Source organism: Charadrius vociferus, unplaced genomic scaffold (assembly GCF_000708025.1).
Source record: "Charadrius vociferus isolate BGI_N301 unplaced genomic scaffold, ASM70802v2 scaffold121, whole genome shotgun sequence".
Lineage (NCBI taxonomy): Eukaryota > Metazoa > Chordata > Aves > Charadriiformes > Charadriidae > Charadrius > Charadrius vociferus.
The window spans coordinates 197,916-220,207 of NW_009646858.1; the positions used below are offsets into that span (position 1 = coordinate 197,916).

Here is a 22,292-nt window from a genome sequence, read left to right on the forward strand (position 1 = left end):
CCCCCCCAGCACCCCTCGGGGCTCTGGACCCCCCTCCCCAGGGCTCTGGACCCCGCAGGTCCTGCTCTGCCTGGCCCGGCCAGGGAGAAGTTCAAAAAGCGCGAAGGAAATTGCTCTGCATCCTCCCGGCGGGTGCCGTTGCCTTGTGGTCGCAAGGGATGTTCGGGAAAGCAGTGGTAGTGTTATTTTTCCTGTCCTTTTTTATTTCTTTTCCCCTCTAAATCCACGTAACTCAGGCTAGCAGCCTGTCCTTTCTGGCTGGCTGCTGAGGAAGTAGTTTGGTGTCCTTTTCTCAGCAGTTTGACACGTTGCTGTAATAACAGAGAATGCTCTCGACGTGTCAGAGAAAATCTTGTTTAAAAGCCAAAGCTCAGGCTTCCGTAACAGTTCTTCTTTTGGACAAATGCATGCACTCTCTCAGTTCATATCTATTTTTTGGTGAAAAAGTCCCTCCAAATGATGTGTACTCCTTGCGTGCTATGAATCCAAGAGGTTCCTACGTTTGAACATAAAAATTGGTGAGGAGCTGCTTTATAAGAACAGTTGTAAGCAGGAGTGGGGAAAACCCTTATCTCTAGCAGATAGTGCTTCATAAAAATTATTTTAATTAAGAAATTTTAATCAAAACAATTGCGATCATTGATGATATTTTTAAGGCTGAACTTCAATCACAGTCACCAGAGTCTGGGGGAAGAAATTTTAGCTTTTTACTAAGAAAAAGAGATGAGTGACGCAGTTTTTATTTATTTGGGAAGATGTGTTTTATTTAGACTTTATTTATTTTTATTTATTTAGTCCTTTGTAGGACTACACAGGCAGGGGTGCTGGCTGGTGTGAATTACTGTGTCTTCAGTGAGGACAGACAGTAGTGCTGGTTTGCACTTGCTGAGGGTCTGGCCCACGTATTCCATCGCAAACCCCCGCCTGCCACTGGTCTCTGTGCAAGAAAATAACTTCACGGTGTTAAAACCATTGTACTGTCTTTTAGGTCACTCCTGTCTGTATACTAAAGGGTCCTGAAAGTAGCCTAGTCAGGAAATAGGCTCTTTTAAGTATTTTCTTAGTGAAGGGCTAGTTGCCCAACTGGCCAGCTCTTTTGGCTTCAAGGCAACTTTGTCTGGGTCTTATCTTCACGCTTAATTCGGGAATCTGACTCGGATGCCCATATGTTACTTGTGCTCTAGCTCCAGCGTGCTGCAGGGTTGGATCCTACACCCTTTGAAATTGCAGACAGTGTTGCCAGACGTGTCTGAATTATTCCTGATGTTTTCATTTCTTTGATGCTTGCTTTTCTTTATTTAGATAAGTTCTGGCAAAATGATTCACCTGTGTGTAGAAGTATGAATGGCAGATTGAGTGCTTGGAAAGCTTGACTTTCAGAGCATTTTAAGGAATTGATTGACTTCTATAATATGGTAGCTGGTAAAAAAATTATACCTTTCAGAGCTGTGTTACCCGAACTTGATCAAAACTGCACGTTGGTTTAAATATTATCTCCAGCTGCATCTCCAGCAGACAGGGTCTGCATCAGTCTGAGGACAAATGCTATCAGCGCTCTAAGCAGAATGTAAATACAAGGAGTGGAATGGTTTGTCTTTGTCTCTGAGAACTGCTGCTGAGTAACAGGGAAGGAAGGAGAGCATCAGAATGTGGTCAGATATTTCTGTCTGTCTGAGGTTGTCTCAATTGGAGTTCAGTGCAACATCCAGAATAATTCACTGTAGTGATGACAAGTGCATTAAATCTCAGTGTGCATCCCACCAAAACCTCTGGGATGAGGAGGACAACACTATAAACAGAAATTATTACAGGGGACTAGAGACAGCCCATCGTGAAAAGTACCCCACACCCAGGGAAGATTAAGTAGGACTTCCCCGCACTTCACCGTGAGCAAGATCACACTTTAAATTTTATTTCATCGTAAATGGTCGGTTAGCAGTACTGTGTGTAGATGTTATTTCTCTGCTAAGTTCTCATCCGTTTTTTGCAGAAAATCCTTATTAACTCAGTTAGAAAGAACATTTTGATGGAGGCCGGGCTCATTTTATGTCGTTTGATAGAAAGGAGGGTTTACAAATTCACAGGAGAACTGTCACTCTCATGTGAAATGAAAGGCTGTCTGTGCACTGAGATATGTGTGTGCGTTTCAGAGCTGGTCTTGTTTTCAGGCACTACCACGTACCTTTAAAGCAGAGGCGCTGCTGTGATTCTGGGCTGAGCAGCGACAGCAACTGATACTGAAGTTCATTTCTAAGAGCAGTAAGTGGAAGTGCTTTGAAAAACAGGAGGAGCTGAAATATTCATATTTTACAGAAGCACTTGTAATGCTTTAAACTTAGCTGATTTTTTAATGATTATGGGATCTTTCAGCCTGACCATATATGACTGCTTCTTGTCCGGATCTTACTTTGGAGTTACACAGCCAGAGCTGATGCATGCTGGGCGCCAGGTAGAAACTGGGGCTGATTTCTGAGAGTTATAGCCAGCAATGTTTTGTTGCCCTCTGACTGCGCTTGTGAGGATGGTTGGTTTGTTTTTGTCAGCTTGTCAGGGTTTTTGTGCTCAAGCATTTCTTAAGTGGGCAGAGTATTTGCTTTACTTTCAGTATGGGAATGAGTTTGGGCATCTTTGATGGTGAACAAGGAATATCGGCTGTTTGTTTTCGAAGCTGGGTATGTTTTTTTAGTAGCAAGGAGTGGTGACCCAGAATGTTCTCTTCCCGTGGCCATGACCCTAAATCCCCACGCTACAGCACATAAATAATTCACTGCTAGTAGTATCGCTTTGTGACCCCTGTTTAGCCCTCAGCAGCGGTACCCAATTCTTCTTTTGGACAAATGCATGCACTCTCTCAGTTCGTATCTATTTTTTGGTGAAAAAGGCCCTCCAAATGATGTGCACTCCTTGCGTGCTATGAATCCAAGAGGTTCCTATGTTTTAACTCTCTGCTGAGATAGGAATGCACAAATTGAAAAGTGGTAAGAGTTTGCAGCTGGGGTTTGAAGCGTTACCAATGTCTCACCGCGTGGGCAGCCGAAGCCTTCACTTGCCAGGCAGAGGGAGACGGTGGCAGTGGTGGCCCTGGGGCCATGGTGGGAGCCCAGCTCTTCTCCTGTAGCTGCTGGGAAGCAGCACTGGGATTTTTCCCAGAAAACTAGCTCTGTGTCCTGTATCCAGCCGTCTTCTGTATCTGTCCTTGCATGACTGTCTCCAATAAGTGTTTTGGCTTTTGAAAGGGAGAAGGGAAACAAGCACCTTCTACTCAGAGTGCTTCACGTTACCCTATTCCGAGGGCATCTTTGTTGCTACAAAGAGAAGAGATATTTGTGTGGCTCTTTTCTTTGGTCTCTCCCTTTGCATCCTCTGCTCTGTGAATAATAACAGGGACCGGTTTTATAAATGAACATCCTTTTCCCGTGTAGAGGCCACAGTTAAATTGATCAATTTCTTGCCATTTTTACTCTGCAGCTCTGAATTTCAACAGGAATCGGAGGCAATGGTTCTGTTTGCCTACAGATCTGGGAATGCTGCACGCACTGTTTTGCATGATGCTCGCTTAAAATACAGGAGTTTTTTTCTTCCTGCAGGCTTCGTCTCACCACAGCTCTTGGGTCCTGTGGGTGCTGGAGGGTAGGGTGCTGGGGTCGCTGGAGGGTAGCTAGTTTCAGCCCTCTTTGCTAACAGTGGAACTTGTGAAAACTACCTGTCCCTAGACTTAGTTGTGATCACAGCTGGCTCGTTCGGCTCTGCTCTCCTCTGCTTCGTGGAGCTTGAGCCAAACAATCAAACTTCATACCTCCCTAGGGCAGGGAGAGAGTGCTCTAAACACACACCTGGCCATAGGAACTATGCAGAAGATTTTCTTTTTTGGATGCTGTTGCTGCTTTCTTTCTCTTTCCACTGATTTGTTTTTATGCTCTGGGGTTTTTTTTTGTTTTGGTTTGGGTTTTTTGACTCCACTCTCTCTCATTTATCTGGCTCACTCATGTGTCGTTCATCTGTTCTTTGCCCTGCTTTGTATTGTTTATTCCTGTTGGTTTCTCAGTCTCTTCTCTAAAGTGCCCTGTCCCTCCCATAGGCACAGAATGTAGGTCCATAAGCACGTGTCAGACTTGATTAAGGTAACACAGAAAAAAGGCACAATCTTTTGGCCTCAGAAAAGTTACTCATGACTTGTTCTTCTGTTTCAAACCAGTACCGCACCTTAGTGTATTTGGGGTAATTCCCGTGCAGGGAGAAGACTTGAATCTTGTCCTGTTTGTGTTGATGAGTTGCCCGTTCCCAGTTAGCCAAATCAAGGCAAGGATGTGTATTTGTATGCATGTACCTGCACAAAATATTTTTCCTTTTGCCTCAAATGCATGGGGGAAACTTCAGTCTGAAGCTCTGGACACAGTTTGCACAGTTTGGTGACTGGGTTTTTTTGCCATGCTTTCCTCTCTGAAACTATTTTATAAAGAGACTGGCTTTATTTTATAAAGAGACTGGCTTTGGTAGCAGCGCAGGGGCTGCCTCGCTCCAGACTTCCACTGACCGCTTCTGAGTCTTCTCCTTTCTTTTTGAACTTCTCCCAGTGGGAGAGGCTGCTCTCAGGAACCATGCTGCCTTCACCAAATCATTTCAGTGGCTCTTAATTCCCATTTATTTGATATTTTTCTGCTTTCTAATTAACTTTTTCTATTAGTAACCCTCCATCATAAGGTGTCAAGGGAATCCAGTCTGGCTCTGAACTTCTATTTCTTTTAGTTTTGTAATCTCTTATATCCTCGACTAACAGTTGATCTGTGTGCCTTTGGAGATCAGACGCCTTTTAAAACTTCTGTTTCACATAAGAAGATCTGAACCTTATCAGCAAAATGAGATCATGGTGCTTTTTTGCTTGCCTTTGCCCCTACTCGCATGGGCAATCTGTATTTCCTTAGATCTGTGCGCGCTGTATTGCATGGAGGTCTCAAATGTCTCATTACCCAGATAGATAAGCCTAAAATTCTTTCACAATAAATATTTTGCTGTAGTTCAGCTCTTGCCCCAACCTCCTTTATTGCCATGGCAGGGCTCTTCAGAGAAAGTACAGGTTTTGTCAATAGGTTGAAAGTCCCTTAATTGTTCTTACAGTGTAGGATTTGGTGCCAAATAGAGACCTTGTCTCTGAAACCGCTGCTGCGTGCACTCATGTTTTCCAAAGCGCTGCGTACCCACCCAGAGGTGTTATGGGCTTTGTGCACGCAGGTACACAACCACGGGCAGTAACAGGCGGACAAACTGTACCGGCTGCGCTCTTACCATCATTCCTGCAGAAGTTCATGCCTGTGGAATACCTGGCAAGACATGCTATTTTAAAATTTTGTGTTCTTTCCACGACCAAGACCGGCGCCGGGTTCTTTTCCTGTAGAAGAACACCGCTTCCAGTTCTTCCCAGCACCCGTGCTTGCTTTCCTGCGTGGGTGGCTTTTCCAGGGTCTCCCTTTCTCTCCCTCTCAGGCAAAAAGCGGGGGATGGATGTCGCCGGGCGGGTATCGGGGCCGGCGGCGGGGAGGGCAGGTCGCTGCTGTGAGGAACTGTCGCGACAGTACAGCAGGTGGCAGCTCTGCTCTGAGCCAGCAGCATCCCCCTCGCGGCCCTGGCCACTTTCCGCTCGGTGTAACAGCCCTCTGCCAAGAAACCTCAGTTGGAAATTTTTATTTTAACTTTTTAGTTGCAAAATCTTTACCTGACAGTTTCTTTCTCTGTGGACCTCCTGCATCACTGTTCGCAGGAGCTGGTATGACGCGTTGTGGGGTTACCGCCTGTAGTGAGTTCCTTGCCCACATCCACCACAGCAACACTGGGAGACTTACTCACTTTGTGTATTAGTGTCAGTTGTGTAAAGTACTTGTGTAAGGTGTGCAGTCTGAGTGCTGCTAGTGTTTACTGCTCTTGGTGTACAGCCTAACGAACCTGTCCCAAAGACAGGAGCTTTACTTGCCAGTTGCTGATTCTACCTCACGTGATAAAGATGGGAGAGATGATGAGCTCACAGCGACAGTTGTTTTCTTGTTGATTTATCAGTGTAATGCCTACACTACTTCTGTTTCAGCTGGAACGTATTTTCCACATACATGCATTCGTACAATGGGTGTGTATCTATAATGCAATTATGTCACCTATTTGTCAATTTTGAGTTCACCAAGAAGAGTGAGTCAGGGAAACCGCCAGCCTCATTCTGCTGTCATAATCTGGGGTCAGGATATGGTCCTTAGCACATCTGTAATTAGTCTTTCAGTGAAATTTGTCATTAAAGCCTGACTAAATCCCAGGAAGTTCACAAATAATTCTTGTGTTTGGCATAAAGATTTTTCAGAAGGCATCTGACTTTTCCTTATAGTATTTGTTTTTAAGAAAGAATATTTCCTTACTTATGCTGCATGCTCATACACAAATGCTTTACTCTTGGAAGGGTGTCCTGATGCTTAGCCGTTTTCCCTTCTGAACTCCACGGGTGCATTCACCTATTCTTGTACACACGCACAGATACACACACATGCACGCAGGTGTTGACCACATGCCCGCTCAGGTTACTATGAAAAACCATTTCCAGTGTTCCTCCCCAGAAACCCTGCTGGGAAGCACCCGCTGCTTTTCTTTCTGGCAGCTGTAGAGACCGGTTATCTCTTTCGCTGACCTGGAACTGGAGCATCTCTAGCACTTTCAGAAACAAGCTCTGCTTGGGCAGAGTCGCTTCTGCACAGAGGAGGTTGCCTCCCAGAAGGGTGTGCTGGCAGCAGCATCCCCATGTTTCCCTCTGTGGATCAGTTTGCAGTGGTGTTTGTGTAATCAATTAAAGCCCCGTCCTTCTGGTGGTGAGATCACTGGCAGAGAGGGTGGTCCGCTGCCTGCCCTGGGGGTGATGCTGAGGAGGCAGCAGGTATGGGGAGAGCCGATGAAGGGAGGTGTATGCTTGCCTTCTCCTCTGTTCTTTCACTGCTAGCGTGGGGGAATAACGGGGAAAGCAGCACTCAGCATGGCAGAAACTGCGGTGTGACCTGCCTCGGTCAAGAGCAGCACGTGGCTGTGTGCAGTCAGTGTTTGAAGCCTCGCAAGGCGGGCGGCAGGCAGGGACAGGCACCAAACCAAACCACGAATAATGCACGGCCGTGCTCTGCGCCCGTGAGTGGAATCCCTCTCCCTTGGAGAGACCTGTCCCTCCCGGGGGAGCTGGCTCCGTGTCTGGAGAAATCGCCTCTCTCAGACTAACTGCGTTTTCTTTCTGGGTTAGTAAAAGAGCGTAGGGGAGTCTTTAACCTCACTCTTTTTTTTAAGGACTTGTAGTGAGATCCTGGCTGTGCTGAAGTTGATTGGAGTTCTGCCACAAACTCCATCACAGCTATGCTTTTAGCAGGCTTTTAGCTCAGCCACACACTGCTCTTTTTATTGTGCTCTGCCAGATCTGTTTGGTCATTCTTTTTCCATTCTTCCCCAATTTCACAGGGACTTGGAATAGGAAATTCTGTTTTCTAACATCCTGTATGCTTGGTCTCCAAGATTGGGGATTTTCAGAAGGCAACTGAGTGAAGTTTAACGTGTGTACAATCTGCACTACTGCAAATAGTCAGCTCTTCCCATCGCCTTTTCCTGTCCAGCATCTGCAGACCTCTCTACGCCAATCTCATTTCCCACAGGCCGCATCCCGGCTGGTTGAGGCTGTCAGCAAAGCTCCCCTTGTCTTCAGTAGAAGGGAAACCTGTGCCCACACTCATACTATCCATTAGTGTTGAAAATCTGTGGACGTTGGGAAAACAGGACACTGCTTTTGGAAAAGTCTGTGGTGAAGGACAGCAGTCCTCCAGCCTGCTGTTAACTCATTGGTAATTAAGACAGCAGGTTAAGTTTCTGGGCTGGTGATAGGGCAGGGTGTGCTAAAGCAAGCTGGTCCTTCACAGCCCCTGCACCTTCACCCTCTCTCTGGCTACAAGGTCCCTTTGGCCTCGGCAGGTGGATGTTACTGCTGCACTGCATTCCCCCCTCTCACAGTATCCGATGTGTCCCAGAGCTCATTGCAGAGGCAAATGTCAGTGTCACAAGCTCGCTTCTTAAACCAGACATTGCTCTCCATTTCAGCTCTTTGCTGATCCCTTTCTCCCCAGGATCCCTGTGGTTTTCTGCTCCAGCCCAATAAGAATGTGGCCAGCAGGTCAAGGGAGGTCATCCTCCCCCTCTACTCTGCCCTGGTGAGGCCGCATCTGGAGTACTGGGTCCAGTTCTGGGCACCCCAGTTCAAGAAAGACAGGGATCTGCTGGAGGAGGGCCAGCAAAGGGCCACAAAGATGATGAGGGGATTAGAACATCTCTCATATGAGGAAAGGCTGAGGGACTTGGGTCTCTTTAGGCTGGAGAAAAGAAGATTGAGGGGGGATCTTATTAATGCTTACAAATACTTAAAGGGAGGTGCCAGGGGGATGGGAGCAGTCGTTTTTCAGTGGTGCCCAGTGATAGGACGAGAGGTAACGGGCACAAGCTTGAACATAGGAAGTTCCATCTTAACATGAGGAGGAACTTCATTGCTTTGAGGGTAACGGAGCACTGGCACAGGCTGCCCAGAGAGGTTGTGGCGTCTCCCACTCTGGAGACATTCCAAACCCGCCTGGACACTGTCCTGTGCAACCTGTTGTAGGTGACCCTGCTCTGGCAGGGGGTTGGACTAGATGATCTCCAGAGGTCCCTTCCAACCCTGACCATTGTGTGATTCTGTGAAGAGAGGGTCATGTGTGAACTGGAGATATCCCTGTTGAATACAGTCCATAAAGTCCTTGCCAGCGCCGGGGCACTGTCATGAGTTCTACATTTCCACAGATTGGTCCTGAAGAAACCTGACAAACAGCTGGGGATACCTGGAGTGTGTTTATTCAGGTGGGGCTTCCTTGGCCAGTGAAAGGGGCACTGGACAAGGAAACTGTGGGCTCTGGTACCAGCCCTGCCTCAAGCTTTCTCAGGGATAACATGCAAATCCTTCCTCCCACAGTCCACAGAACACTTAAGAGCAAAGGAATTTCTCCCCATGGGTGCAGGAGACAAGCAAATCACCATGCTGGAGTTGCTGAGGTCAGGAAGATGAGGCACTAGTAGTGGCTGTGGAAGGTGGGAATGTTTCACAGTGTGAAAGTTACTGTAGGAAGAGTCACTTACAAACATGGACCTGGAGCTCTCTCAGCCTGGGTCTGCTGTCAGTGACATCGCCGAGCCTGCGGAAACCTCACTGCAGCCATTGCTTTAGTCTGGGTCTAGAGGGATCGGGATCTGCTCCCTAGTGGGGGTTGTCTCTGCTGTGTTTTGAGCCCATTTTTTATGGTGCATGGGGCTGGACCCTCCAGTGGGACAATCTGGTTTGGCTACACAAACTCTACAGAATCACAGAATTGCAGAGGTTGGAGGCACCTCTGGAAATGCGGCTTTTGAGTACTTAAGTACTCAAGGAGGCTTATAAGAAAGATGGGGACAAACTTTTTAGCAGGGCCTGTTGCGATAGGACAAGGGGTAATGGTTTTGAACTAAAAGAGGGGAGATTAAGCTAGATATGAGGAAGAAATTTTTTACAATGAGCATGGTGAAACACTAGCCCAGGTTGCCCAGAGAGATGGTAGATGCCCCATCCCTGGAAATATTCAAGGTCAGGTTGGACGGGGCTCTGAGCAACCTGATCTAGTTGAAGATGTCCCTGCTTATTGCAGGGGAGGGGGTGGGACTAGATGGCCCTCAAAGGTCCCTTCCAACCCAAACTATTCTATGATTCTTTTCTGTTCTATGATTCTATGAGATCAACCAGTCTGGACTCCAAGCAGGGTCAGCTAAAGCAGGTTCCCCAGGACTGTGGGTTTTGAATGTCACCAAGGATGGAGACTCTGGGACCTGCTGGGACACTGTTTCAGTGTTCAAACACTCTCAGCGTAAAAAAAGTTTCTTCTTGTGCTCAAGTGGAATTTTCTGTATTTCAATCCGTGCCCATTACCTCTTGCCCTGTCACTGGACACCACTGAGAAGGGCCTGGCTCCTCCCATCCCTCCCATCCGTTATTGGTACACAGTGATAAGATCCCGTGAGCTTTTTGTTCTCTAGGCTGAGCAGTCGCGGCTGTCTCAGCCTCTCTCCCTTATTTGAGGTACTCTAAGCCTTTTGTGCACTTTTGTGCACTTTTGTGACTTTTCACCGGACCCACTCCAGGATGTCCGTGGGGAGCCCAACACTGGACACAGCACTCCAGACGTGTCTCACTAGTGCTATGTAGAGAGGAAGGATCACCTCCCTTGAGCCTGAAAAAATCATTACTGATGATTTACTTCACTACTGCACAAAGTAGCTTCTCTCTTCCCTCCCACATCTCCATGCTAGTACTGAGAGATGAATACCCTTCGCACATCTGCTGGACTTCACACCCTGCCTGGTCTTTACTGCGGTTTGTTCCTGTCTGTTTCCTCCATTTTATATCACTCTGCTCACTTTCTCCTTGTTCTGTTTTGGTTTTCCATCACTCCCTGACATTACCCCTCTGCCAGTTTGCCTTCACCCTCTTTTCTCTTTAGCAAAGTCTGTTGATTTCATCTTTCAACATCAGGCCCCCAGCTGATGCCCAGCCTTGCTACCCTGCTGCTTACATCCGTCCCTTTTGGCGCTTTGTATTTCCAACAAGACCTTTTTAAGACCTTTTTTCTTTTTTCCCCCCTTTGGGAATGGTCACAACTGCTTTTTTTGCATTAGTGTCCCTGTGTTCATCCCGCTGTGTTTCTTCCCAAAGTACTCACTTAGTCCAAAGTTGCATGAGAGCCTTCCCTGCTGATGTACTGGCGAGCAGGACCTGACCTGCTCTGCCTTGGGATGTCCTACCGTGCAGGACATCAGTAGGTTTTTCTCCCACACCGCTAGGCCAGCACTGGCCTGGAAAAACGTCCCTGATGTCACTATATCTATTCTGGGTTTACGTGGAAAGAAGCTTTAGTGTTCTCACGTAAATGGCGTTAATAAAAAAGCTGCATAAATCATTATCTCAGGATATGATTGTACAGTTACGCAGCTCTGGCTGCTCCATCCGCTGCCACAGGTAACGCGTTCCAGTGAGTGTGGTTTGTTTTCCCGAGATAAGAAATGTGTCGTCATAGAAAGATTTCTGAAGTGTCTCATAGCCTTGTGCAGGTGATTAGGATGTGGTTGACATCAGTGGGACTAATTGTACCCAAATGACTCCACGTGCAAGACCCAAATATTTCAAGTGACTCTGTTACCCTGCTTCAAGCTTTTACAGTGGACAATTAAACGGTGGTACCCAAGAGACTTATACCGACCAAATCCTTCCTCGGTTAAGTGTGACTGACCTTCCACCAGCGTGGGACTCGGCCCTCTGTGCTTTATGGAAATAAACTGGATCGCACACAGCGATGTGATTGAATTGGCAAGGAACTGACCAGTTTGATCCAAGTTTGACTTTCTCCTCCCCCTACAATATTTTGTTCTGCTGGTGCTGAACGGTCTTTTTTCTCTCTGTAGATGTTAAAGAAGAGGACAAAGAGTGAGCACTCAGGACACACAGTTTGGTGTGCTGAGGGCATAACAAGATTACACTTTCAGCACTGCTGAAGCCACATTGTTTTATTCCCGTACGCTTATGAGCTAGGTCTGCTTTTGATGGTTGTGTTCGATTTATCTCATGTATACTCCGACATGGCAGACTTTGCTTTCCTACCACCTGTGATTTCTTCAGTTCATTTGAAAGTAGGTCTCCTCCCTTCCACGTGGCTGGCACCCAACTAGAAATCATTTCTTTGTTAAGTTGTGACCAACAACTAACTCAGGGCGTAGCTCTTATTACTATTCCTTCATGATGAAAAACCAAGAAGGGATTAAATTTGTTCTTGCCGTCTGAGTTGTATTTTCGTTTGTGGTAAGGACCAGTGAGTTCAGGTCCTGGCTGTAACCAAGGAACAACCAAGCATAGTTTTATGAGAAACTGTTCACAAACTGAAATATTATCCTGGACGCATGGTTTTGTCCCCATGGAGGGCAGCAGGCTCAAGGTTTAGCTCTCAGGCAGATAATGACTGAGAGGATGAGGCACTTCTCACTGGCTCCAGTTGTTCCAGAGTATATTCACTTTTATTGCCTCAAGTATTTTTAGTGAATGGAGTTAAACTGTCCATCCAGGCAGTTGCTAGCTGTGTCCTTAAGACTGTATCAAACTCCTTTCAAAGACTAATCATAGTAGGACAAAGGACAACAGTTTCAGGAGAAACAAGGTGACCTGCAGTGTAAGGTGGTCCTAGACTCAGAATTGTAGCAGAATTTAGGTTGGAAGGGACCTGTGGAGGTACCCCATCCTGTCATCTGCTTAAAGTGAGGCTAAATTCAATGGTAGAGGTGGTTGTTTGGTGCCTTATCTAGCTGAATTTGAAGACCTCCAAGGGTGGAGATCCCTCAGCCTCTCTGGGTCCCTGTTTCAGTGTTTTGCTATCCCACTGTGATTTTTTTTTCTTTTATAACCAAATGGAATTTCCCTTATTGCAACATGAACTAATTGCCTCATCTTCTTTGTCTTACACCTCCAAGAACATCCTTGCTCTGTCTCCTTTGTAGCTCCCCATTAGTGGGGTGTAGGTTCTCCCTTAGCCTCTCTTTGTGAGGTTAAACAAACTCAGCTCTGGGGAGAACTGGTTTGTATTCGTCAATTTCCATCCCACCAGCACCTCCAGCTCCACCTGCTCATCTTTGAGTTTCTTGTGCTGCCTCTGTGTACCTCATCCCACACAGCCCCTTCCAAGTGCACACTAGTCCCTGACCTGACCTTTCCTGCCCAGATGGCTCTATTATATTAAACTAAGTGGTCTATAGTGTTTTAGTGTTATCCACGCTGTCATCTTCCTCTGTACTCTGAGTGATTGCACTCTTGACACCGAGAGTGTCTTCAACAAGTGTTCAAAATGAGCCCAAGCCACTATGGGCTGGTAAATAATGGTCCTAATACAATCTCTGTGATTGAAAAATGACTCTTAGCATTTCTGTACTGCAGATACCATTAAATGGTCATCTGATGCTTAATATATCTTGGAGATATGTACCAAGGGCTCGGTTCTGCCAACCTGCTGTCTTTAGAAAATGCGTTGTCTCCAACGGGATGTACTGGATGGTGGTGCCAAATAGACAGACCTCATTAGCTTCCCACATCCTTCCCAATCAGCAATATGTGTAATGCAGTGGGGAGGTATTTGCCTTGAAAAGCCTTCAGGATTACTGGTGGTTGAATGAATCTTCTTTTCAGGAGGGAACTGTGCAGTATCGCATAGGACAGGGACCTCAGGCCTCAGCGTCAGGTCCTTCTTCTGCCACTCACGTTCTGTGCAACCCTGGGCAAGGGCCAAAATTTCAAACATGTGCTGTAAGTTGGTGACCAGTTTGAGATACCTCAGGCATGATTGTAAAAGATGGTGAGCACCCACAGACCTGCGTCTATCAATAGGAATTCAGCATCTTTTGGAGAACACCAAATAGCAGTTCCTCTTCTTCAGTGAGGAATAACTATAGGAGCAAACAAAAGGAGCCCTGATTTAAGATGGGGCTAAGTAACTGTCTCTTATTGCTGCCACTTCCACCTCTCTCTGAGCCTATCTTAGCATAAAAAAAAAAATCTGTGCTCTTACGCTCCTGCATGTGACAACCCCTTTACACCATATTTATCAGTATGTGTGCACGTATACTTATAAAATGATTTGTTATAGCCTCTATGTGTGATCTCTCCAAAACCAATGCATAATCAAATAAGGTGAAAAATATTCTTATTTTGTGCAGGGTGGTTGTGAACTAATGTAATCCTCTTCTGGAGCCTCTGAGATCTTCCAAGAGTTTCTTTTGTAGAGCCCATTAGTGTTGCAATTCATTATGTACAAGGGTAGCAGTCTGTAGAGGAAATGATTTGGAAAATGGAACGGACTCAGGTCCCAAACTGTTTCTCATATGAAAGACCAGAAATTGTCATTTAAGGAACGCTAGTAGATATGAGCAACACCAGGATCACTCTCATCAATATGCAAGGAAGGAATTTCTCTTCTTACATCTTTCTTGGTACCCAAGGTGACATTAGGCATATTCCCTCTGCCAAGAGAAAAGAACCTTTCAAACTCTATCATCTTTAAAATGCCACTGTCCCTTATAATCCACACAAGCCACCCCCTTCCTCTTTTTCCTATGGCTCAAGAGATAGCTTGTGGCTGCACTAAAAAAATCAGTGCATTTCACGCTATAATTGTTCCACTGTGTCCATGATATTCACAGAGGGAAAAAAAAATCTTTGAGTATCCACTCATCCAAGGGGAAAACATTGGATGCAACTGAACTGCGTGACATTTCTTTTTCTTGGGGAATAGCAGAGAGACCTCAGTACCATTAAGCAATCCCTAATGGACAAAAAGCTAAAGGTAGGGTAATGGCTGTGTTGACATTAACCCATGAAAATTGTTTAATCCTTTTCTTCTGGACTGCTGGTTCTCCTTTAAGAAACCCACTTCTACCACTGCTGTACATTGAGTTTCTTGCAGAAAAAAAACCAAGGATTTAAGGAGTGTGGGGACTGGACTCCAAATCTGATTCACTCTTAGAGAAGTTTGGCTTGGGCAGGGCAGTTTTGGTGTAACCTTTAGAAGATCACAGTGCCTGAGCCTTAGGGCTCTGGCGTGTTTAGTGGTGACTCTTTATGAAGGCAGTGCTTTATGCTATGGAGAACAGTTCATCTGCACTGTCAGTAACAGCAGGGAAAATGATGGAGAGATAACATAACCCTGGGGTGAAGTGAATTAGTGGAAGCATATGAAAAACTAAACAATAGCCAGGCAAGCCTGTAGATACATGCAGCAAACACGCAAAAAGAAACTGAGCTTTTAAGCCATATTTTTTTTGTTATTGTTGCTTTTTTCTGTTTATGGTAGAAATTCAACTACTGCTGGATTTGCACAGTGACTGTGGAAGTGAAAATACTGAATGCCATTCTAGCTACCGTGTGAAAATACGTTTTTTCCCTATTTCTCTCTCCCCAGGGCTCTGGCTGACATCTTAAGGCAGCAGGGACCAATCCCAATAGCACACTGTGAAAGAGAAACTATCTCGGCCATAGATACCTCCCCCAAAGAAAACACCCCAGTCAGGACATCTTCCAAAAACCATTACACCCCTGTGCGCACCGCCAAAAGTAACCCAGGTAAGTGCTGCTTTCCTGCTCGCTCTCTTCAGAGGTGGTTGTACCGCTGCTGTGTTAGAAGTCAGCAGAACATCACACTTTACAAAAGTCGATTTTGTAAACCTAAGATGGCTTTAAAAGGCAATCAGATGGAGCAGAGGAGTGCAAGGATCAGCGGTGATGATTCTTTAAGGTTTTTGCTGAACAGAGTGGCTGTTCTCTCTTGGCATTTTAAAAATTCAGAATCAGTGAGGTATAAATTCAGCTTATACCAAAATGCATGTATTAAGCTTAGAACATTGTGTGTTTCCAACAAAACACACATGCTATAAAGCATAATTGGGCTCTCTGCGCACAGCAGCTGAGAAAGAAATCCACATAATTGGGGCCACCTTATTCGTTCAGGGGAACTATAGGCATGTGCTGAGAGGACAGTGTGAAAGGTGACCTAGAGGGTATCCCAGGAGCTTAAAGACACTGGCCCGAGGTCCTGCGGGATCATTGGCCTGGGAATTGGGACACGCAATTTTTTTTTCCAGCTTCTGCTGGCTGGGTGAATTTGGTCAAATCATTTGACTGCTGCTTGCCTTGATTTCCCCAGTGGCACAAGGATTCCGGCCTCTTAGGGAAAGATACTGTTCTGCTGTATTTAATGCTTCACATATTGCTAATTGTCAAAATGATGTCTCGGTGGTTGCTGACCACCTTCATTAAGTGGGGTGGGGTAGACTTGCCATCGCTTGCCATCTCTCGGTTGCAGCTGGACGTGTGCCTCAAAGATATGCCCTCATTCAGTCACAAGCTGTTCAGCTTCGCATAGAAGTTTGTGGGTGGCATTTCCTGACCCGTGTCACCCGGTGATCAGAGGAGATTTTGCTAGTGGTTCTTGCTGGGGAAGCTTCTGAAAGGAGCTAGCAGAAGCTCAGACTGCTCCACAACTTGCGGGGTTGGGTGTGCTCTGCTCTTTGTGGGAACAGCCCGTGACTGAGGGCAGTGGCTGTTTGGTTTTCATTGCTCCATTGTGGTGACTATTAGAAGGGTTTTGCTGCAATGTGTACCACCCTGCGGAGGCAGGACTAGGTGACTGTGTTCTCTGGAAGCCTCCCCTGCTGCTGGGAACAAAATAATGCCCCCGAGAACTAAGAAGGATTTCTTTGTTCTCCAATTTTCACTTAGAGGCCAGTGAACCCTGTAATTTTGTATGCCAGAGAGTTATACCTGTAAAATTAAATGGGCTGGAGAACGGTACCTGAGGTGAGTTTTCTGGAAGAAGAAGGTGCTTTTGCATATCTAGGGCTTGGGACTGGCTCTTGAGAGGATATGTGATTCTGCCCCGGGACAGAAACACAAGAAATAAGGGTTTATGGCCAGTGAACAGGTATAGGCACCATCAGCGAACAACTCTGACATAAACCTTACGATGAGAAGAATCCCTTTCAGAAGACACCTTGTCTGGTCCTGTTGGCTCCCATTGGTCCGTTAGGGCAGGCAAATCCTGAACGAAGATGCAGAAGTAATTCTTTGCTTGCAGCAGAAGTGACCAGCTGCATACTGGAAGTCTGAGTTGGGTGTCACGCTTGGGCACTGTGAAGTCTGAGAAAAGGCACATGGGAAGGTTTGTGAGGGGAATGTCTAATTGCAGTATTCTTCTCTGGTGTCTGTTGCTAGCTGATGTCTTCAATGGACATTTTTAAGACTTACTGCTGCATTAGTGGAGGCACACAAGGGTGCAAGGACCAGAGCACAGGTATCGTGAGCGGTGCCATAGTACCAACAGTCACAGTGTGACAGCAGCCCGTAAGGAGTCTACTTGGTCCTTGCTGAGGACTGGGAGATGAGATGAGCAAGGCAAAATGCCTGGGAAGGAAAAGGCATGCTGTTAAAGATGATGGTCTGTTCATTCAGCCTCTGCTCGTCTGTGTGTTTGCCATCTCGTGTGAAGGAGAAAAGCCATTACAGTTCAGACAGGGCTCAAACAGGCAGACCACGGGCAACAGGAGCCCACTGAGATATTCACCAACCCAGCTAGACAGGAGGGGGGCTTTACTTCCAGCACAGCCTTCCACAGCCGTTGGCAGCCGTAGGGGTAATGGATCACTTCTGCCTGGGGGCAGCCAGTTGGACCCAGTCTCACGCCGAGCCCGTGCCAAAGCCGGGAAGGGAGAACTTGCTCTTGCAGCTTGCCCAAAAGAACTTGTTCCTGGCTCAGTGGTGTCCGTTATTAACATGTCCTCATATATCATACAAGACAGAAAGCTAATCACTTACAAAAGATCATGAGCTCATAAAACAGCTATAGAGTTAATGTTTTTTATACTGTTTCATTTGCAGAATAGGGCGATGCTCTGTCATAACTATACTCTGTTACTCAGCTAATCTTCAGATTATTGCGGTAATCAGGAAATTGTATAAGTGAATGTGAAAATCTTTTAGGTTGGGAGGAAAGTAGAAGTTGGAGAACAAGAATGGGTTATAGCACGTTAAGCTAGAATAAAGCTGCTAAGCCCCGATATGGAAGTAGAAGAGGAGTCACCATCCATATTTGCTTTTGGAGGGGGTGGGGAAGAAAAGAAATAAGAAGAGGGGAATGAGGGACAGCTGGGGGGAAAAAAGCAGAGGCCGTAGCATGTTGTAGCAGGATCCGGGAAAAGCACTGCTCACTGGTGCTGCAGATTGGCTTAAGAAGACTGCAGCAGGTTTTGCAGCGGGATCTGAAGTATCAGGTCTGCTGGCTGTGGTTTGTCTCAGGACTCTGGAGCGTGAGAGGTTAAGCAACCAGAAAGGACTATAGTTGTTACCTACAGGCTGAGATTGAGTTTTATATTTGTTCTACTTGGAACTTTTGTTTCCAAACTTAAAACTAGAAGGGCGCCCTTACGTCTTGCTAAATAAACCATGGCTTCATTTTTCCATTAGGCTTGCTTGGTGTCAGTGAACAAAATGATTGTGGGTGACAATGGCAAATGGAGGTGGTCTGTGTCTGAGGCAGTAGAGCCCAAACAAAGCGGCGTGCTCAGGTGCTGCTGAGGGCATGCCTGCGGCACTGCTTGCTGGGTGGTGACTGCTGTTTCCTCACGCAGTGTGGAGGGGAGTCCGTCTCCCACCGGCCAACGGCCGCCCTTCCTGCAAGCACTCAGACATCCCTCCAATGGTCACAGCAGGACATCACAGGATGGGAACATACAGCTTCCTCTGGTAGTCCTCCAAGACATGGGCACCATCTCCAGCTACCACAGGTGCCTGAAGGAGAGCTCAAGACCAAGGCAAAGTCCTCTGTGTGTTTGTCCGGGCGCTCCACAGCAGGTGGTTTCAGAGCTCTCTGAGCTCTGCAGTGGGACAGGAGGACCTGGTGTTAGGTTTGGTCTGTACTTCTCTGTTGAGCTTTGAGATGGAAGAACCCAGGTCTAACTAATGCTTATTGAAGGGAAAAAGAGAAGTAGGTCTCTCTGTCCTAGGCATGGGGACAATTGTCATTCTTCAGACAAGGCAGCTGGTTTTCAAGAAGGCTTCAGTCTTCTGCCTTACAACGGCCATATTCCCCAGGTGTTGTAGGAGATGGCTCTTTATCAGAAGCAGAATGCATTTCCCACGCTGCTGAGCTTGAGGGTCCCAAGTGTCTGAAGAGCATCTCTGCAGAGATTATCGCCACTTTTGCTTTCCTCTGAGAATCAAGCTCATGCCCTTTTGGGGTAGTGGGGGACAGTTCATCTCCCATTCCACCCACCTGACATTTCTGTTCAGTGCTTTTACACAGTGCCGCTGTTTTGGTGGTGGTAGGCTCTTTGCCAATAAGAAAAGCTGAAAACTGTGCCTACGGATTGCATGGGTCAGAACGCACCTCTCCAGCTGCGCACCACCCAATTAGTATGAGCTACGGCACTCTCTGTAGACAGGAATGCTGCTCCAGCCCACACAGACCTCTTGTTAGTTCACTGTTTGCTATTGTGAGTAACGGGTAAAATATGATGAATCTGAAATTGCAGGAAATCCATCTCATCTAGCTACCTATTGGCATTTTTGATGTCTCCATCACGGTAGCACCTTTAGGGGTGTTGGAAGGAAAACTCTAGCAACATTTCCCCCGTCTTTTCTCCTTGGCTACATTATCGGTCCTGACATCTCCCGTGAAGGTCAGTGCCACTCATTTCTTCAGTGGATGGTCTGCAAACATAGGCAAGAATGAGGATGGATGGGAGAAAGGTCAATAGTTCCTGCGGGCTTGGAAAACGTCACACATAAGCAGCAATGAGCTCCCATAGAGGAAGGTGTTGCGTTTGGCACAGGAGACGGAGTCTGAGCCAGAGGCAATACTCCTGCAACGTCAACAGCCAACTCGTGTCAGAAAAGATGAGCGCAGCTCCTGCTACAGTGATGCTGATGGACATTAGCATTAGTGGAAAAATTAAGACTAGATTCTCATCTCAGATGACTACCTCCAATACCATCCTTGGATATTTGAAGGACTTCTGAAAGTCAGGTGCAAGGGGTTGGTTTGCTTTCATCCCAAAATGTGGCTGAGCAAAGCACATGCAAGATTCCAACCCCACAGAAACTGTCAGGTGGGAGTTTTCTGGCTGCCTTGATGATAGACGGGTAGCCAGCTCGGGACTAACAGCAATGCGGGGAGCTGCCTCATTACTGTTTTCCAAACTGAGACCAAACCACAAAAGACTCCAAGTAAGAATTAGAAACAGATCTTTGCCTGGTGTAAATCAGTGTTTTACTATCACAGTGGTGGGACATGGGCTTGGTTTGGGTAAATCCTTACGGGTCAGGAAGGCTCATGTCCCAGACTCTCAGCTGGTACAGACCTGTGATGTTCCAGGACAGTGCGTGGTCTGAATTGATCCTTTATTCTCTCAGTCTCGTTCTGGCTCTTCCGCACTGGCTCTTTCTCATACAATTCACTTTGACAGTATTGCTGACCTGTGGGAGAGGGGTGCTCAGGACCATTAGGCTTACGTGGGAAGCTATGTGGGAGGAGTATCTCTCCAAATATGTTCAGGACAAGGATGTCCTTGCTGCTGCTGTGCAATACTTTCAGCAGTGAAGGGTCCCCAGATGTCACCTACTTGAGCATGAGGCAGGTAGGTAAAATCTGTGACTGGAATGACGCGGCTTCTGACTGCCTCCAGGATCAGGAGGATGTAAGAGCAACAAGACTCCTTTTTTTTGTACTTGCTGGAGAAAAGACTCTGGCCTAGTTTTATATTCTTTTGGCCTCTTAATTCTCAGAATATCGAATTGCTTCACCAACAGAATACACTGGTCTGAAACCAGCTCCAGATGTGCCAGCGAAGAGCTGACCACAGGGGTAAACTGAGATGATTTTCCAGTGTGAAAAATCTTCCACTGTTCACCTGAGCTAGGGACGGGGGTACCTGCAGGTGTGAGGAACAGCTTATTGACAGGATTATCACTTCGAACGCAGCAAACAACACAGGCTAGCACTCTGATTAGCCTGATATATCTGGGGAAGGCTTTTAATAAGCCATTTGAGTCAGGATGTTCCAGAGATGTACATATTCAAAGTGCTGTTTTCAGCAGTGCCTTCCACCCAGAGGCATATTCTGAGCTTGTTCTGAATGTGAACAAATGCTGGAGACGCCTTTAATCTTTATGGAAATTGTAGCTAACGTCTCTAGCCAAATATAGGCAAAGCAGTGCGGGGAGAGCTTCCGTCCTGATCATCGCGCAGGGGAGGAGATGGCTGCGCTTGGCACCCCTCTCCCTGTGCTCCGGTGGGCTCGGCACGGGCTCCGGCTGTTTCCTAAAGACCAGGGTGAGCCAGGGCAGTCGGCTCCTCCGGTTGCCTCCAGGTTACATACGCCTTCTCCCCATCCATCCTTCTTCCTCTCCCCTCTCTCCTTTCCCCCAAGCCTCCAGCTGGTCTCTGCTTCAAATTGCTTCCTTTATTCATTCATCGAATTCTCTAGCTTCTCCCCCAAATCCCCAGCAACTATTTGAATTAATTTACCGAGGATCAGCGTAGAAATGTATGTCGAAGGCGTTCAAATTCCCTGCTGCTTCACAGTTTGTGTTGTCATTTACAGCTGTTCGGGGGAATACAAAGCAGGTGTAAAACGATCCCCCGGTCCCTGCAGTAGCATTTTACAGCCCCTGTGCTCCCTTGTAAGAAACTAGTTAAGGTGCAGGCAGGTGAAGAATTAGGGAAACCACTTGGAAAACACCCAGAGAGTTCCAGGAACAGGGTTTTTCTTCCTCCCCTTCTCCTGTTGCCGTTCACTGACATTTGAAAAGAAAGAAACAGGGCCAGCTTTGAAACCTCTAGGATCTGTGGAAGATCAGGCAGTCCAGTGCCACTCCATCTGCGTTTTCCTCCACACACCTCTGTTACCGTAAGCCCCAATGCTTCCCATAGCTTTCCCACCCAGGACATTCCCAAATGAGTTAATGCACTTTCTGAGCAGCCAGAAAATGTCAGATATTTCTGTGTCGAGAACGTTTTGAGGTCAAGAGTTACTCAGTGTCCTGGCATCCAAAATACCATTGCCAAAAGGGAGGACCAGTCCAGCAGAGAGTGGGGAGGGGCGGATTCTGCCTGAATTGGTGCAGGGCAACTGAGAGAGGACACTAGCTGCTATATTCTTTGGTGTGAAGGATCTAGGTTCCTCACTTATTTGGGACTTCATTTAGCCAGTACAGTGTTGGACATCATAGGTGTTCGCTCACTGCTAGTCATACCAGAGCAGCTCCCACCCTCTGTGGCATTGCCAGTCTTCACTTTACAGATGGGGAAATGGAGCACAGAGAGGCTGAGGGCCTTGCTCCAAAAGGTGCTTGGGTTAACATCATCCCTTGACTTAAAAATAAATGCCTAACTTGCAAATATCTATCCCTGAGTAATTTATGCACTTTGGCCAGCTGCTGAGAGAGCAATTTTGCCCTGGGACCAGCACTTTCCCTTCAGGACCTCACCTCTTAGAGGGGATGCTGAGGGATGCTTTGTCCTGCATCATCAAATAGGCACAGACCTGACTATTGCAATCCTAACAACAAGCTTTTACACTTGCATTGGAACGCAAAGAGTTTATCCCAAGTACTTGTAATCCACAAAGCACAAGAGAAGGGATGGGTTGGAAAGTCA

At 46.7% G+C, this 22,292-nt stretch overlaps 1 protein-coding gene across 1 annotated transcript in view; it reads left to right on the forward strand.

Annotated features, from left to right (window-relative positions):
* Positions 1-22,292, forward strand: part of SHISA6 (shisa family member 6) — a gene marked incomplete at its 5' end in the record, with an annotated part of 269,956 nt that overhangs the window by 1,197 nt on the left and 246,467 nt on the right. The window contains one exon of the mRNA XM_009894354.1: positions 15,045-15,205. Coding sequence (XP_009892656.1) covers positions 15,045-15,205 — 161 coding nt within the window. The remainder of the gene's footprint in view (positions 1-15,044; positions 15,206-22,292) is intronic.